Source organism: Cheilinus undulatus, linkage group 17 (genome assembly GCF_018320785.1).
Source record: "Cheilinus undulatus linkage group 17, ASM1832078v1, whole genome shotgun sequence".
NCBI classification, from domain to species: Eukaryota; Metazoa; Chordata; class Actinopteri; order Labriformes; family Labridae; genus Cheilinus; species Cheilinus undulatus.
The window spans coordinates 41,027,744-41,043,013 of NC_054881.1; the positions used below are offsets into that span (position 1 = coordinate 41,027,744).

At 40.1% G+C, this 15,270-nt stretch overlaps 1 protein-coding gene across 1 annotated transcript in view; it reads right to left on the minus strand.

Moving 5' to 3' along the window:
- Nucleotides 1–15,270, minus strand: part of itga1 (integrin, alpha 1) — a 92,984-nt gene that overhangs the window by 16,503 nt on the left and 61,211 nt on the right. The window contains exons 10-17 of the mRNA XM_041810745.1: nt 13,862–13,935; nt 11,144–11,291; nt 10,017–10,162; nt 7,689–7,832; nt 7,349–7,600; nt 7,116–7,246; nt 6,439–6,614; nt 4,036–4,187 (exon numbers count right to left, since the gene is read on the minus strand). Coding sequence (XP_041666679.1) covers nt 4,036–4,187; nt 6,439–6,614; nt 7,116–7,246; nt 7,349–7,600; nt 7,689–7,832; nt 10,017–10,162; nt 11,144–11,291; nt 13,862–13,935 — 1,223 coding nt within the window. The remainder of the gene's footprint in view (nt 1–4,035; nt 4,188–6,438; nt 6,615–7,115; nt 7,247–7,348; nt 7,601–7,688; nt 7,833–10,016; nt 10,163–11,143; nt 11,292–13,861; nt 13,936–15,270) is intronic.

Below are 15,270 nucleotides of genomic sequence, written 5' to 3' on the forward strand. Positions count from 1 at the left end.
TCGCGTGTTTCTCATTGGTGACTGTGAGGCTCAGCCCACTCACACAATCATTTTAGTTGCTAAAAAAGATTCAATCAGGAGAATCACTGTGTGTGAATGTGTGTGAATGTGTGAGTAATCCTACAGCAGAAACAGATTTTCCAAAGAAATCTTGTCTAAAAAAAGAAGAACACCTTTGAATAGTGGGTGAAAAACTTTTCCCTTTGGACTGATTTTGAATGTCTATCCAACTGAAAACTGCTCAGTGAGAAGTGAACTTCTACCTAATTGGCTGATAAACCCTCTGTTCATAACATGTGGGCCTCTAGAGACTGGGCTTGATAGCATTATTGCTAGTCTTATCATTCATACGGTGGGAACAGCCAAGTTTGAGATATCAGGAACTGCTGAAAGTACCCCCATCTGTCATGCAGCAAAAAGAAACACAGATTTAGTAAAATGACTCTAAAGTTTAGTTTAAGTTGCAGTAAAACATCCACTGATCTTAATATTGATACGACAGGATGTTTTCACATGTTGTCGCAAAGATTTCTGCACAGAGAGGCGCTATTAAAGCCAAAGGGTGGAGTGTTTACAGCTATCCCAACTGTTCAGATCAGGAACTACTTTCAAGTCCTAAAAGTAGTGACACACAGAGGCAAAAAGAGTCTAAGAATCTCCCAGAGCAACGGTGGAAGACATGGATTAAAATCCTCCATCTGAAACCTGGACAAGCAGAAGCAGACAACGCTTATGTACGGTCCCTTTCCACCAAGTTGTCCGGATTGGGTCAGTATGGTTTAGCTTGTTCTGGATCTGATCTGGATCATGTGGTCCAGCTCAGTAGTTAAAGCTGGTTTATTGACTCTCTGACAGCTCTTCACACAAACAAGTCAGCTCTGCTCATCTGCAAATGATGCAGACCCAACAGAGTTTATTTCCTTAATAGTAAATAATCATCTCCATTAAAAGCACGGTCAAGACTAAATCAGGGTGAAAAGCTGTTAAAGTGGTGCGGCTGGACTCTTTCGATTGCCTTCTTCTTAGGCTAATCAGTTATCCTGTGGAAAAAAAACACTTTTCTGTAAAGTGTAAGGATCGGACCAAGACCCATCACACCTGATAGTCCGGGGGACTCGGTCCGTTTTGGAACAGAAATGGCAACATTGGTTCGCATTCACACTGCTCTCTTAGTCAAACAAACCAAACCATCTGAACACCTACAACCTCTGCCTGCTAGGGGCGCTGTTGTAACAAACAAATGGCGACCAAGAAGAAAAGCCGGTGTAGAAGAAGAAGAAGCGGGGAAATCCAGCTCCTTCCACTGGTCTTTTTTCCACATAAACAATGAATAAAAAACACAGAATTACACTGTCTTGGGGTTTCTGCTCTTGCATTGGGGCATAAGGAGCAGCCAGCCAGACGTGAGCTGTCCAACATGTCGTTCTTTACACGAGACGCATAAATAAGCACGGACTACGACTCTTTGCTATGGCTACACAGACGCCAAGCGAGGTACCGACATGTATTTGAGTGTATTAAATCACATATAAATCCGTATATCATTATGCTTTATGCCACTTCCTGTCTTTTGTTCACAAGTTGCCCCACTTTGCTTTCACACCTCAAACAAACCACACCAGGGTTCGGTTGGAAGTGGACAGAGACCCCCTGTTTTCAAGTGGACCAGAGTCCGCTTGTTTGGTCCACACCAGAGTTCGTGTGAGTTTTCACACCACTCCAGACAAACCGGACTATCCAGGAAAACGGACCAGAGTTCTTTAAAGCAGACCAAACAGCTCTGGTGTGAATGCGCCCTAAGTCCTAAGTGGTGTTCTTGATGTCCTACCCCCAAATGACTTTCCCACATCATAGGGGCCCCAACCATTGATTTGGCCCATATAAACGTCAGAAGAATTATTATTTTTGCTTATGAAACAGACTAAATTCAATACAAATCCCATTATAAGAGCTCCAAAATTCAATAAAACTTTCTGTGAACAGATTTATAATTTTTATGTAGCTATTTTTCATATCTAAACTACTGTCATGGGGTATGGGTCTGATTAGAAAACAACAAAAACAGCATTTTTCACAATTTCCACAGCAAATGTTCTCACTGAGTGATAAAAACAACTGTTAAAAGAAAACAGGATGAGGGATTTTACTGAAAATAAAACTTCTGGGGCACAGATGGTGTACTGGTCAGGCTGCTCCCATGTGCAGATGCTGTGGCCCTCTAAACAGGCAGCCTGTGGCCCCTGTGTAATGACACAGCAGTATAAATACAGTGCCAATAAAAGGTTTTCCCCCCCTTGGATGTTTTACCCTTTAACTGATATTATATATTAATCACGGTCAATATAATTTGGCTTAGTTTGGGCGCCAGGAAGCATCCCCACAGCATGATGCTGCCACCTCCGTGCTATACAGTGGGGAGGGTGGGTTTGTGGGGATGTGCAGTGTTGTCCACATGCCATCATCTTAACTGAACTGTGGGGGATTTGATTTTTTTGTATCCATCCCCCTGTCTTGTTCTTTTCAATAACCTTTTCTCTGAGTTGCTTGGAGTGTTCTTTTGACTTCGTGGTGTAATGGTAGCCAGGAAAACTGATTAACCAGTAACTGGACCTTCCAGACACAGGTGTCTTTATACTACAATCACTTTAGTCGCATTCACTGCACCTCTGTCGAATCACTTTCAAGGAGATGAAATCTTATGCAGTCACTTATTTTGAAGTACTATAAAGGAAACATCAGATGGATCCTTTATTGACAGGGGACAAGAAGCTGCATCTGTCAGCTGAATTCCGACAAGCATTCAAAATGGGACATATGCACTTTACAAAGGATGCAGCTCCTGAATTGGGACACAGCTGAAATAAAACTATGCAGTAAACTAGTGAAACAGCTGACGGGCAGTGTAATCTCTGGAGTCAAACTGCTTGCATGACTGGAGCAATCACATCAACAATAATTTCAAAAACCTGTGTGGGTTTGCAGGGCTTTTGAGAGATGGAAACATTTAAAAAAAAACAGCTGACACAGCAGCAGAGTTAACTATACATGTGGAAAGGCATACATGAGTGTTTCTTGAGCCAAATGTTGATTAAGCCTGGGAAAAAACAATCTCTACATGAGGAACACATGCTGCATCTTCAGTGCATTACAGCCAGAGACATTGTTTCAGCACTCACTTGGATCAAGTTGTGAAACATCTGCTTTCAGTTCTCCCAGCTGCTCTTCAGGTTTGCTCATATTTGACCCATCTTTCAATCAGGTACCATAGTATGAGTGGTTTTCTGTGTCTGATACAAAACTCTTTGCCCTTTTACAACCTCTGTTCTGGACTTTTGTGGGAAGTTTCTGCCCAAACTGGTGCTTTAGAACAGAGCAGGTATTCATGCAGGGCAACAGCAGCTGTTTTCACTGATTAGTTCTCCTCCAGCTCTCACTAACGGGCAGATAATCAGAAAAATCCATTGCTGCAGCGAATGGCTGGAAAAGGAGCGTTGGTACACATGCCTTTAAGTGGCAAATCACTGGAGGAACGTCTTGTGATTGTAGCAGTAATGAGCAAATGTGTTAAATTTGTTATTTGCTTGTTCAGCCCCTTGCAGACATATCCCTTGTCCTTAAACTAAACCTAAACGTCATTTTTGTCACATTCTCCCAACACATAATCCATTCTCACTCTCTTCTTTGTTTTCCCTGCTTCTCTCAGAGTGTGTGCAGATAATTTATCACAGTGAGCAGCAGAGAGCTGAGCTCGGCATGCTTTGATCAGGACGGGTCTGTTTCATGTTAGAATCGATGACTTCCTGCTCTACACAACACTCCTACAGCTTTGTCCTGTCTCCATTCTGGCTCCAAACACGTTTACATCCTTGACAAGTCCTGAAAATAACTTGGATGAATGAAGTCACAGATTTCCAGCTGATCTGACTGCAGCGCCGTGTGAATTTGGAGTTGAAAAACAGAGATTTTGGTTGAATTCTTGCAGATATGAAACTATAACTAACTCCATGTGTACGTCATAAACATCAGAGTACTTGCCGACATCATGAAGACTTCTTGCACACATTTTTTCTCTCTGTCTTTGATGGTGAATGTCTTCGTGAGCCGGCGATCACTTTTATCGTCCGTGTTGATAAATGAAGCCCTGGCTTTGGCACGCAGAGCATCCAGGGTCAGATTGTAGCGGATCTCTGCAGGACGAGAAAGATAGACAGTCTGGTGTGTTCTTTCCTTTTTCTCACTCATCATGTCTGCATTATGGCGACCTTAACCTTAACCTTAACCTTAACCTTAAGACCTTAACACGAAAAACTTTTACCTGCAAAGCAGAAAAAAAAACGCCACAACATTTCCCACATTTTTGATTTCATAAAAGTACAGTTACTTTGGCAAACACGTACTTAAGTAAAATTACTGTACAATTATTGGTCTCTAAATCTACTGAAGTAAAAGTAAAAATAATTTACTTTAAAGCATTGATACTCAACGTGTGGCTCTGGAGCAACATGTGGCCCTTTTGTGATTATTTGTGGCTCTTTTATGTCTTAATTTGAAATATTATTCTCCCATAAAACCTTAAAAAAGAAAAATTTTGACCTCAGAAATTAATCAAGTTAATCAGTTTGTTTCCCAGACCAATACAGAGGGCTTTAATTGTCAAACTTAATTGTCCCATTTATCCCATTTTACCCATTTTCACCATCTTATGCCACTTTTCACGCATCTATCTTTGCCATTAAATACCACTTTTTTCTCTACTTTTGTCCCCATTTTTGCAACTTCTTTTTGATACTTTTTCCCCATTTTTGCACCTTTTCACACTTTTTTGCCACTTTTGGCCCATTTAAGCTGCCTTTAGCCATTAAATATCACTTGTTTCCTCATTTTTGCCCATTTTGCAACTACTTACAGCCTCTTTTATCCAATTTTAGCCCCTTTTCACCATTTTTTCACTACTTTTTGCTCATTTAAGCTACCTTTTGCCATTAAATACAAGTGTTTCCTCATTTTTGCCCATTTTTGCAACTTCTTATAGCCCCTTTTAGTCAATTTTTGCCCCTTCTCACCATTTCTTCACCACTTTTTGCCCATTTTAGCTGCCTTTTGCCACTAAGTACCCATTTTTCCTCTTTTATGCCCATTTTTGCCACTTTTATCCCATTTTTTCTCCTTTTCACCATTTTTTTTACCACTTTTTTGCCAATTTAAACGTTTTGCCATTAAATACCAATTGTTTCTTCTTTTTTGCCCATTTTTGCAACTTCTTATAAACTCTTTTATCCAGTTTTTGCCCCTTTTCACAACTTTTTTTTTTTTTTACCACTTTTCACCCATTTAAGCTCCCTTTTGCCATTAAGTACCCATATTTCCCTAATCTTTGGACCATTTTGCCACTTTTTTCCAATTTTTGCCCCTTTTACCATTTCTTGCCCATTTAAGCTGCTTTTTGCCATTAAATACCACTTGTTTCCCTATTTTTTTGCCCTATTTTGCCACTCTTGACTGTTTTTTGCCCATTTGAGTCATTTTTCTCTCATTTTTTTGGCCACTTTTCAACCATTCAAGCTGCCTTTCGCTGTTAAATACCACTTGTTTCCTCTTTTAGCTTTTAACTTCTTATAGCCTCTTTTATCCAATTTTTGCCGCTTTTCACTATTTTTTTGCCCATTTAAGCTACCTTTTGCCATTAGATACCACTTGTTTGCTATTGTTTTGCCCTATTTTGCTACTCCTGACTGCTTTTTGCCCATTTGAGTCACTTTTCTCTCTTTTTTTGCCACGTTTTTACCACTTTTGGACTATTTATGCCCTATTCACCATTTTTTTCACCATTTTTTGCCCACTTAAGCTGCCTTTTACCATTAAATACAACTTGTTTCCAATTTTTTTTGCCCTATTTTGCCACCCTTGCCTGCTTTTTGCCCATTTGAGTCAATTTTCTCTCATTTTTTTGCCATGTTTTTGCCACTTTTTGGACCATTTTTGCCACCTTTGACTTATTGCTACTTCAAGCTGTTTTTGCCACTTTTCACCACTTAGATTGTGGCTCTTGCAAAGGTATTTTTCAACAATTTGGCTCTTGGGTTGAGCAGGGTTGTGTAACACTGCTTTAAAGTTTATTTTAAGTACTGATTGGCTACCTTCAATGTTTTAACGTTTTTCAGCATTAGGGGCTCCAGTCCTCCACAACTGAATGAATGATTATCCTATGACTCGAGGGTAACCCCTAATTGAAAAACCACTGGGTATAAAAAGAGCAAACCTATTCTATCAAAAACTATATCCCAAAAGAAAAGGACATTCTACTTTGAAAGCAAAAGAAACTGTTCTCCTTAGCTGTTTTACACAATGTCCCAACTTTTCAGGAAATTAGTAAGTAGAGCTTCTGCAAGAGCATGGAGGCTTAAAAAAATCCCTTATTCTGGATGGGTAGTTGCTCACCTGCAGCAGCGTTGGGGTCCTGTTGCTCAGATTTGATGCTGTAGTGGAAACACACATCTGTTTTCACACACACCGATTTACGTCCACCGTACTCGCACTGATACTGCGCCTGCTGCAGGTTGATTTTAGAGGGGTCAAAGGTCATGTTGGCATGGAGCTCTGCTACATCTCTGGACCTGGTGAAAAAAGAAACAAACTTCTAATTCATGCAATCTGTGCAATTTTGATCAGAACTAGATATGCATCCGAAGCGTAAAACTTGGCCTAAATGCTCTCTACTACTAAATGCAGCCAGCTCTAAGCCACATGGGAGTTGGAGTTTTCACACAGCTTAGCTGAGCCGCTGCCAGGAGAAACTGTGGGAGAAGGCCTGCCTGGGAAGTTAAATCATTCTGTGGGCTGATGTTTCAAAACTTTGTGGGTGGAAGCCTGTGGGCCGGGGTCCAACAGTGAAGCACAGAGCCAGAGGTTTTTAACAGAGAGATCATTAGGAAGCTGTTGGTCTCAGGCCTACAAGCCCAGTGGGACTTAAAACAGCTGTCTAAACCAGAGAAACACAATGCAAAGCGGACATGAAGAATGATGTCTGTAGGATATGGGCACTGGTGCTAGTAATGTTAAAGCAGAAAGGGTCCTTTATGAGTAACTTTTACGAGGCTGGAGGGTCTGCATCTCACCAGAACAGTGACGCCCCGCCTAGACCTCCGATGGAAATGTCAATGATGCCGTCTCCGTTAAGATCCATGACTCCATGAATGGACTGGCCAAAGAATTTCTTCTTTTCACCATCGCCTCCTGCAGGTATGCGCTGAAGAGACAAAACCAATAAGAGCTCATTAAAGATGGTGAGGGAATTTTTTTTACTCCTATCCTGTTGATCCTAATAGAATGGCATGAGAGCTTGACTTACCTGCACATATTTCTCTTTAAGCGATGTCTTATCTCCATGGTAGATGTAAACAGCCCCCCTGTGGTCGTTCTCAAAAGGCGCCCCGATGGCCACGTCATTAAACCCGTCAAGGTTGAGATCCGTTACTGCAGCAATGGCTGTGCCAAAGCGAGCGCCGCACGGTTCGTTTTTATGTGAGCAGGTAGCTGAGTGGGCGGTGCAGCACGACTGATTGACAGGCTTTAAAGTGAACTCGTGCTCAAACCGGCCGGCCTGGTGAAGGACGCAGAAAACAGAGACACAAAGATTGTAAACATTGTGTGACGTCTTAAGCAAATATTTGATTTTAAATCTTTCAAACCTGGTTGATTTTGTAGACGTAGACTTGTCCCTGCTCATCTCTGTCTTTGCCCATGAACATCGGAGCGCCGACTAAGAGGATATCTGTGTAGGAGTCTCTATCCACGTCAACAGTCTGCAGGACACTGCCGAAGTAGGACCCAATCTGTAACAAGGGACAAAAAATTGTGCGAATTGAGTGTTGGTACTTTGAGGACTGAATTTTTACACACCTGCTCCTGACAATATTTCAACAAAACTGGATCCCTGGAACTTTTTATTTGCCCCTTGACTCGGCCACTCCAGCACATCCACCTTGTTGTCCTTAAACCATTTCTGTGTAGCTTTTACATTTCGCATTGCCTTGCTGGAAAGTAAATGTTCCCCCGATTCAGTTAGATTATACTACAGGATTTTCCCATATTTTACCGCATTTGTTTTACCATGCTGGCTGACAAGAAGCATCTCCACAGCATGATGCTGCCACTACCATGCTCCACAGCGGGAATGGTGTGCCAGGACCATGGAGTCTCCCACATGCCTTTTGGTGAACTCTAGTCCAGATTGAATCTGAGTTTTCTTCAACAGTGTCTTTCTCTTTGCTACTCTCCCTTAAAGCTCTGACTGGTGAAGAACCCGGCCAACAGTTGTCTGCAGAGTCTCTCCATCTCAGCTGCTGAAGCTTGGAACTCCTTCAGAGTAGTCATAGGTGTCTTGGTGGCCTCTCTCACTAGTCTCCCTCTTGCACTCTCATTCAGTTTGTGAGGACGGTCTGATCTAGGCAGATTTACACGTGACATATTCCTTACATTTCTTGATGTTGCATTAATCCGAACTCTGGGGGATGTTCAATGCCTTAGACTTTTGCGTATCCAATAATTTTTCCCTCATTTGCTTGGAGTGTTCTTTTGACTTCGTGGTGCAATGGTAGCCAGGAATACTGACTGACCAGTGTTAGTCAATTGTCTTTATACTATTACATTATAGGCATTAATAGTCACTAGAGGGGTTTTTCAGTTTTGTTGTTTTTAAAAAGTCAAATTATATAGATCAACGATTGATTGATTTATAAAAAGCCTGAGCTTTTCTTATCCATTCAGTATTGCATTTCACCTGCCAGAACAGGACTGCTTGACTTTGTTTGTTATTCAAAAGATGACTATACTGAACTGATCTCTCACGGAGCTGTAAGATAGTGGCATAAAGCATTATTAGATGTAGAAGTGATGGTCACACATTCTGCCTTTTTCTCATTTATTTTTCAGTATGCCTCACTTTAAATTCCAGAAACTTTCTGTGAAGGCAGACTATGAAAAAGTCCCCACTCAAGTGGAACTCATGGAACATTTGGGGAAAAAGGGTATGCATGAAAAGGGTTAGGGTACAAGCAAACTGCCAGTGCAGTTTCTCATGCATCCACTTGAGGCTGGCTGCAAAATATAAGGCATCCCCATTAGGGCTGAATGATTTAAGAGTATTAATCTAATTGCGGTTATATTTTCCAATATTGCGATTGCGATTTAACGTGCAATTATTTTTAAGTTCCTCATCCAATGCTTTTCCTTCAACACAAGCAATAAATCATTCTAGAACAATATTAAATATATTAAACTGGGTCAGAACAAATCTGAGAAAATTTCCAATTTGCAATTATTTTGACTTATATTGAAAATTCTATATTAAATGTTACATTAAAGGGGATGATCATTTTTATGTCACTCTTATTTTGAATTAAAAAAAATTTAAAAAATGAGGAATGTAGGATTTTTGCAAACTATTCTAAAAAATGACACAAATGTTTTCATATCTCTGCTGCACAAAAATTGAATTAAACTGGTGTTTTAACACATATTTTTGGTCAAAGTAATATTGCACCCTTTTCGATTTGAAAATTGCAGTAGTTCGATTAATTGCCCAGCCCTAATCCCCATTCACACCCTTATCACAATGCTATTTTCACAGCAGTAAAAGTTGATTACAGTCTGGCTCAGATAGTTTTGGCCTCACTAGGTCCTTTCTTGCACATGTTGCCCTTTATAGCAGATAGTCAGAGGCTACGACTAAGCTTCAGCACCCAATAGGTGGCATTACCTATGTCCATGTTTTATACAGTCCATGGTGGAAAAACTAACAAAATTGGGATTAAAGAATATTTAATTTCTTCAAAAAACAGCAATAAAAGCTCTACTAAGTATTCTGTTTACTTTTGGTGGAAATGAGCCTTATCTCAGAAGATTCAACTACATAATGAGTCAATTTTAGAACAAGACCAGGACTTTTTAGAACCATTTCCCTGCAAAACACGCAGATGTAACTCAAACCATCTCAGAAACAGAACAAAAAGCCTCACCTGTTCTCCTCTCAGGACCTGAGAGACAACGATTCTGTCATTCTCATCCAGTCTGTAGATTACAACACGGCCCGTGTGGTTATACCGGGGTGCGCCTGAGATGTAGAGCTCTCCATTGCGGGTGGAGGCTGACTGGACATCGTAGCCTGCAGACAGAGAAGTCAGTGCATAAACATGATCAGTCACACAAAAGAAGAAAACCATGAAAAAACACACTCTGACACTCTGAATGCTCCTGATTACGTCCCAGTGTGTGAAAGAAACTATAAAACACTTCTGCAGGAAGACGCTGCAAAGCTTATTTACATACATTCAAAGTCAAACACACAGAGGCTATCCATGCAGCAGGACCTTTGTGTACGAGACGGTGCCAACAGCTGAGTTTACGTTATGCGCGTCTGGACCTGCCAGTGCTCTTTCTTATGACATGTTGATTAAATAACTTGATATTAAGATGCTGCGGTTGCTCTAAGAGCCATAAAAGGCAGTGGGACAGAGAGAAGAGCCTGTGCATATTATTTATGTGACGGAGAGTAAGAGACAGAGAGCATCTGCTGTCACAGGCAGACAAATACATTGCTTACTCCTCCATGCAAGAGACTCAATATTTATTCTACAGCTGTAAAATGTCAATAAATCTTTAAGAAGGCACAGATGATATATTCTATTTAAAACAAAACCATGCAGCTTAAGATAAATTTGAAATACAAATGCATACAACTGTCTTTATTTTTTCTTATCTTGTACATCTTACCAATAGGTATGTTTTTGCATAAAGGATTAAGCCGGTGGGATACTAAGAAAAAACCATCAAAATGATGCTTTTCTGCATGTTCAGATGTATTAATGCTTTGATAGAACATCTGTTTATAACTTAAAATTTGCTGTGCAAAATTTTAGATATGTTACATTTTTGAAAATTTAATATGCAAAGTAAGGATGGCTCATATCTTTAAAAGCCTCCAGAAAACCCACAATAAAAAGGTACCAGTGTTTTTATATTACTAGTTTACATGTTCTCTTTAATCCATTTGATGCAGCACGTCCTCGGTTTATGCAGGATTCCTTTTAAGAAGCTAAATCAAAAACATTTTTTTGGTACTGTAAGATATAAAGAGTCAACTTACCAAAGTACCCGGCAAGTGCGTCATTCACTGCCTCAGTCTCTGGGTCATAGAAGCTGTCATTTCCTGGTACTATACTTCTCTCAGCAGTTTGCATTACTACTGTTCCGTTCCAGTCATATGCTCCCACTGCTCCCAATAATACCGCGTCCTTCAGTAGATGACAAGGAAGTAGGATATGAGATAAGAAAAGTCATGTAAGTTATTTTTTTCTTGTTAGCAGTGGAGAAAGTATTAGGCTGCATAAATATTCAACCCCTTTAAAGTTCAAGGTTCTTGAACTAACCTGGTACAAGAGACTGACCTAATTCAACAGAGGTCCAGCCAATCCAGCGAGTAATTCTAGAACGTGTCTCAAGTGACTGTAGTGTAAAGACACCTGTGTCTAGTTCCTACTAGTTAATCAGTATTACTGGCTATTATTGCACCGTGAAGACAAAAGAACACTCAAAGCAACTCAGAGAAAAGGTTATCAAGAGTATAAGTCAGGGGATGGAAACAAAAAATATTTCAAAGGCACTGAACATCCCCTGGAGTTCAGATAAATCCACCATGAAGAAATGAAGGAGTATGGCACATGCAAAAATCTGTTTAGATCAGGCCGTCCTCACAAACTGAGTGAGCGTGCAAGAAGGAGACCACCAAGACACCTATGACTACTCTGAAGGAGTTCCAAGCTTCAGCAGCTGAGATGGAAGAGACTCTGCAGACAACAACTGTTGCTCGGGTAGGTTCTTCACCAGCCAAAAACTCAGATTCGATCTGGACTAGAAGTCAACAAAAGGCTTGATGGTCAAGAGGAAGAAAGTTTTTTGGTTTGATGAGACCAAAATGGAGCTTTCTGGCCATTAGACATGCTGATATGTTTGGTGGACATGAAAATGAACTAAAACTGAATGAGAGACAAAATCTCCTTAGTTTTAGTTTCTGCCAGCAGCAGACGGACTGACATGTGAACCAAAGCCTGGAGAGAATAAAGTGGCCTGACTTGATTAAAGAAGAATGAACACAGTGGTTAATATTAGGGCTCAAGTGTTATACAAACATCAAAATTGAATACATAAAAGGAAAAGTGAAGAGCCCTTTTGGGTCAGGCGCCTGTCAAATAGCCTATATTACTTCAAAAACTAAAACTAACACTCAAACTAATAAAAACATTTTTTTCCAAATTTAAAATTTAACTAAACGTACAAATCAGCAGTAAAAACTACCTTATAAAAGAATCCAAAAACTATTAAAACCCTGCACTGCACATCACCCCAAGCACACCATCCCCACCATGAAGCACAGTGGTGGCAGCATCATGCTGTGGGGATGCTTCTAGGCAGCCGGACCTGGAAGGCTTGTAAAGGTAGAGGGTAAAATGAATGTGACAAAATCTAAGAGGGACAATCTTATTCAGTGGTTCAATGGTTTAAAGACAACAAGGTGAATGTTCTGAGTCAAAGCCCAGACCTCAGTCCAAGAGAGAATTTGTTCACTGGACTTTAAAAGGGCTGTTTACACCTGATACCTGTGCAACCTGACAGAGCTTGAGGAGTTTTGCAAAGAAATATGAAGTAGAATTTCCTGTTTGCAGCCAAAGGTGCATCTACTAAATACTGGCTTGAAGGGGGTGAATATTCATGCAGTCCCTTAATCCAAATTACATTTTTTCATTTTTCCGAATTACTTTGTAGAAATGTGCTTTCACTTTGACATTAAAGAGGTCAGAAAATCCAAATTACATTGACCATGACTGATTTTTCACAGGCACAGTAAAATAACTTGATATTTTGGGCTGAATTCTCTGGAAGTGTCTACTAGCTTTAAAATAATGGACGAGAAAGCTGTGATCTGATTTGATAATTACTTCCCAGTGTAAATATCAGAACATTACAGATATAGATGCATGAATCAATCTTTTTGTTTCTTCTTCGCCGTATCTTAGAGGAAACTGAGTTATCAAACAGGATGGGGAGGGGTCACAGGACATACCGTGCGTAATTACTCCCAATGAACTGCATCAAGAGGCTTTTTCCCTCCGCTGAGCATTAAGACGAGGCCTCACGTGTTGAGCACACGATGGGAGAGCTTGTTCGGTTCTGTCTGGTTTTATTAATCTGAATGAGCCACTGCAGCCTCAGAGACAGTGCACTCAGTGATGGAGGAGGTGATAAAAGTGAGTCAGGAGCAAGAAGAAGCATAAGAGGGCCCCTGTTTTTTTTAGCAGACAAAGGAAATACCTAATGAATGAACACAAGAGGCAAAAACAAGAATGTTGTTTTGACCCCAGAGAGCAAACATCTGACTCAACCTGTGTCGCTGTCTCTTATGCATGCCTTGAGTTTGACTTTGGGTCGCTCGGTCTGTCGGTCTGTACACGCTCTCATGCCATCAGACCAAACACGATCGGTCTGAAGTTGGCAGCCAAGAGGACAGAGAGAGCCTCTGTCTGACGGCGTCTGCTGACCGAGGTGAATCACCAAAGGGTTGAAGATGCACCAGAGATAACACTATGCCATTATGTCTGGAGGAGTTCATTAGCTGAGCAAACACTTGCACGCAAGCATAAGGAATAAACAGTTTCTGTCAAAGCGAACGCCTACAGTCATGTAACCTTACTGCAATCAGACCAAATGACACGCTAATCTCAGTGCTGACTGGCCCAGTCATTTAATAAAGCTTTTACTTTGAAAATGTGTTTATTCCTCTGATAAAAATGGTTAGATTCAGACTTACTTTAGAAGAATGTGCACTAAAGCCAGTCTGGGACATCTCCATCTCGAAATGATGGGTGAAATTGCTGCTTGTAGCTGAGGGGACAAAAAGATTATTTTTAGCCTTTGTGATATTTCTAAACATAAAAAGAACAAAATTTAACTTTTTCAGTGTCTCATTGTACTATTCTATTCTTTTAGTAGGAAATAGTGTGGCACTTTAGCATCTAGTCAGACCCGCCCACAGATTTGGCTGAGCCCCTGACAAACCCAGAGTCTGGGCCCTCCCCAGTTCTGATTTATTGATATCAGTGCAAGTGTGTTGGATCAGCAGCATCAGTGCTAGCATCCTGGCACCAATGCCAGTTCTCTCATTATGGAGCTGAACAATTTTCCATCCATTACCGCCACATCTTTTTTCCACTTCTGACCTATTTTTGCCCATTTTCATCCATTTCTACAACTTTTTACAAACCACTTCTTACCCCTATTTATAAATATTTTCCCATTTCAGCAACATTGTTTTGAAACTTCTCGCCTACTTTAGCTGCCTTCTGTCATATTTTGGCCCTATTTTTTTTTACCAGTTTTAATCTGTTAAGACAACTTTAAAAAAGCAAGAACAAAAAAACGTTTTTACCACTTTGATGGTGTTCTGTTGCCTTTTCACCCGTTTCTGTCACTTTTCAAAACTAATTTCTACCGTTTTTTGTCATTTCTGCAAAAATTTTTTTCTTCTAGATTTGCCCACTTAAGCTTCTTTATTACACTTTTTTCCCTTTTACCAGTTTTTGCTGCATTTAATCCATTTTTTGCACATTTTTCATTTTCACCACTTTCTGCCCATTTCTTGCCACTTCTCTCCTCTTTTTGCATTTTTTCCCATTTTTAGCCCATTTTGTCACCTTACCAAATTTGCACATTTTTGCCAAATTTTTGCCACTTTTCACTTTTAAACTATTTATGCCATTTTTAATTCTTTTTTAATATATTCTTGCCACTTTTCACCCATTTCTGTCACCTTTTCAAGCCACTTTCTGCCTGTTTTTGCCCATTCATGCCACATCTTTTTGAATTTTTTTGCCTACTTTAGCTTATTTTGCCACTTTTTTGTCCCTTTAAACCAGTTCTTGCAGATTTTTCATTCATTTTTTTATTTTCACCACCTTCTGCCCATTTCATGCCACTTTTTCAAATTCTTTTGCCACTTTTCACCACTTTTTGTTGCTAACTTTCATCCATTTCTGCAAATGTTTTTTTTTTTTTTATTATTATTTCTTGCCCATATGTGCAAATCATTTTGCCCATTTTTGCAACATGTTTTTGAAACGTCTTCTTCTAGATTTGCTCACTTTTTTCTGCATTTAACCAAATTTTTTGCAGATTCTTTGTCCATTTTCACCACTTTTGGCTTGTTTCTTGCCACTTTTT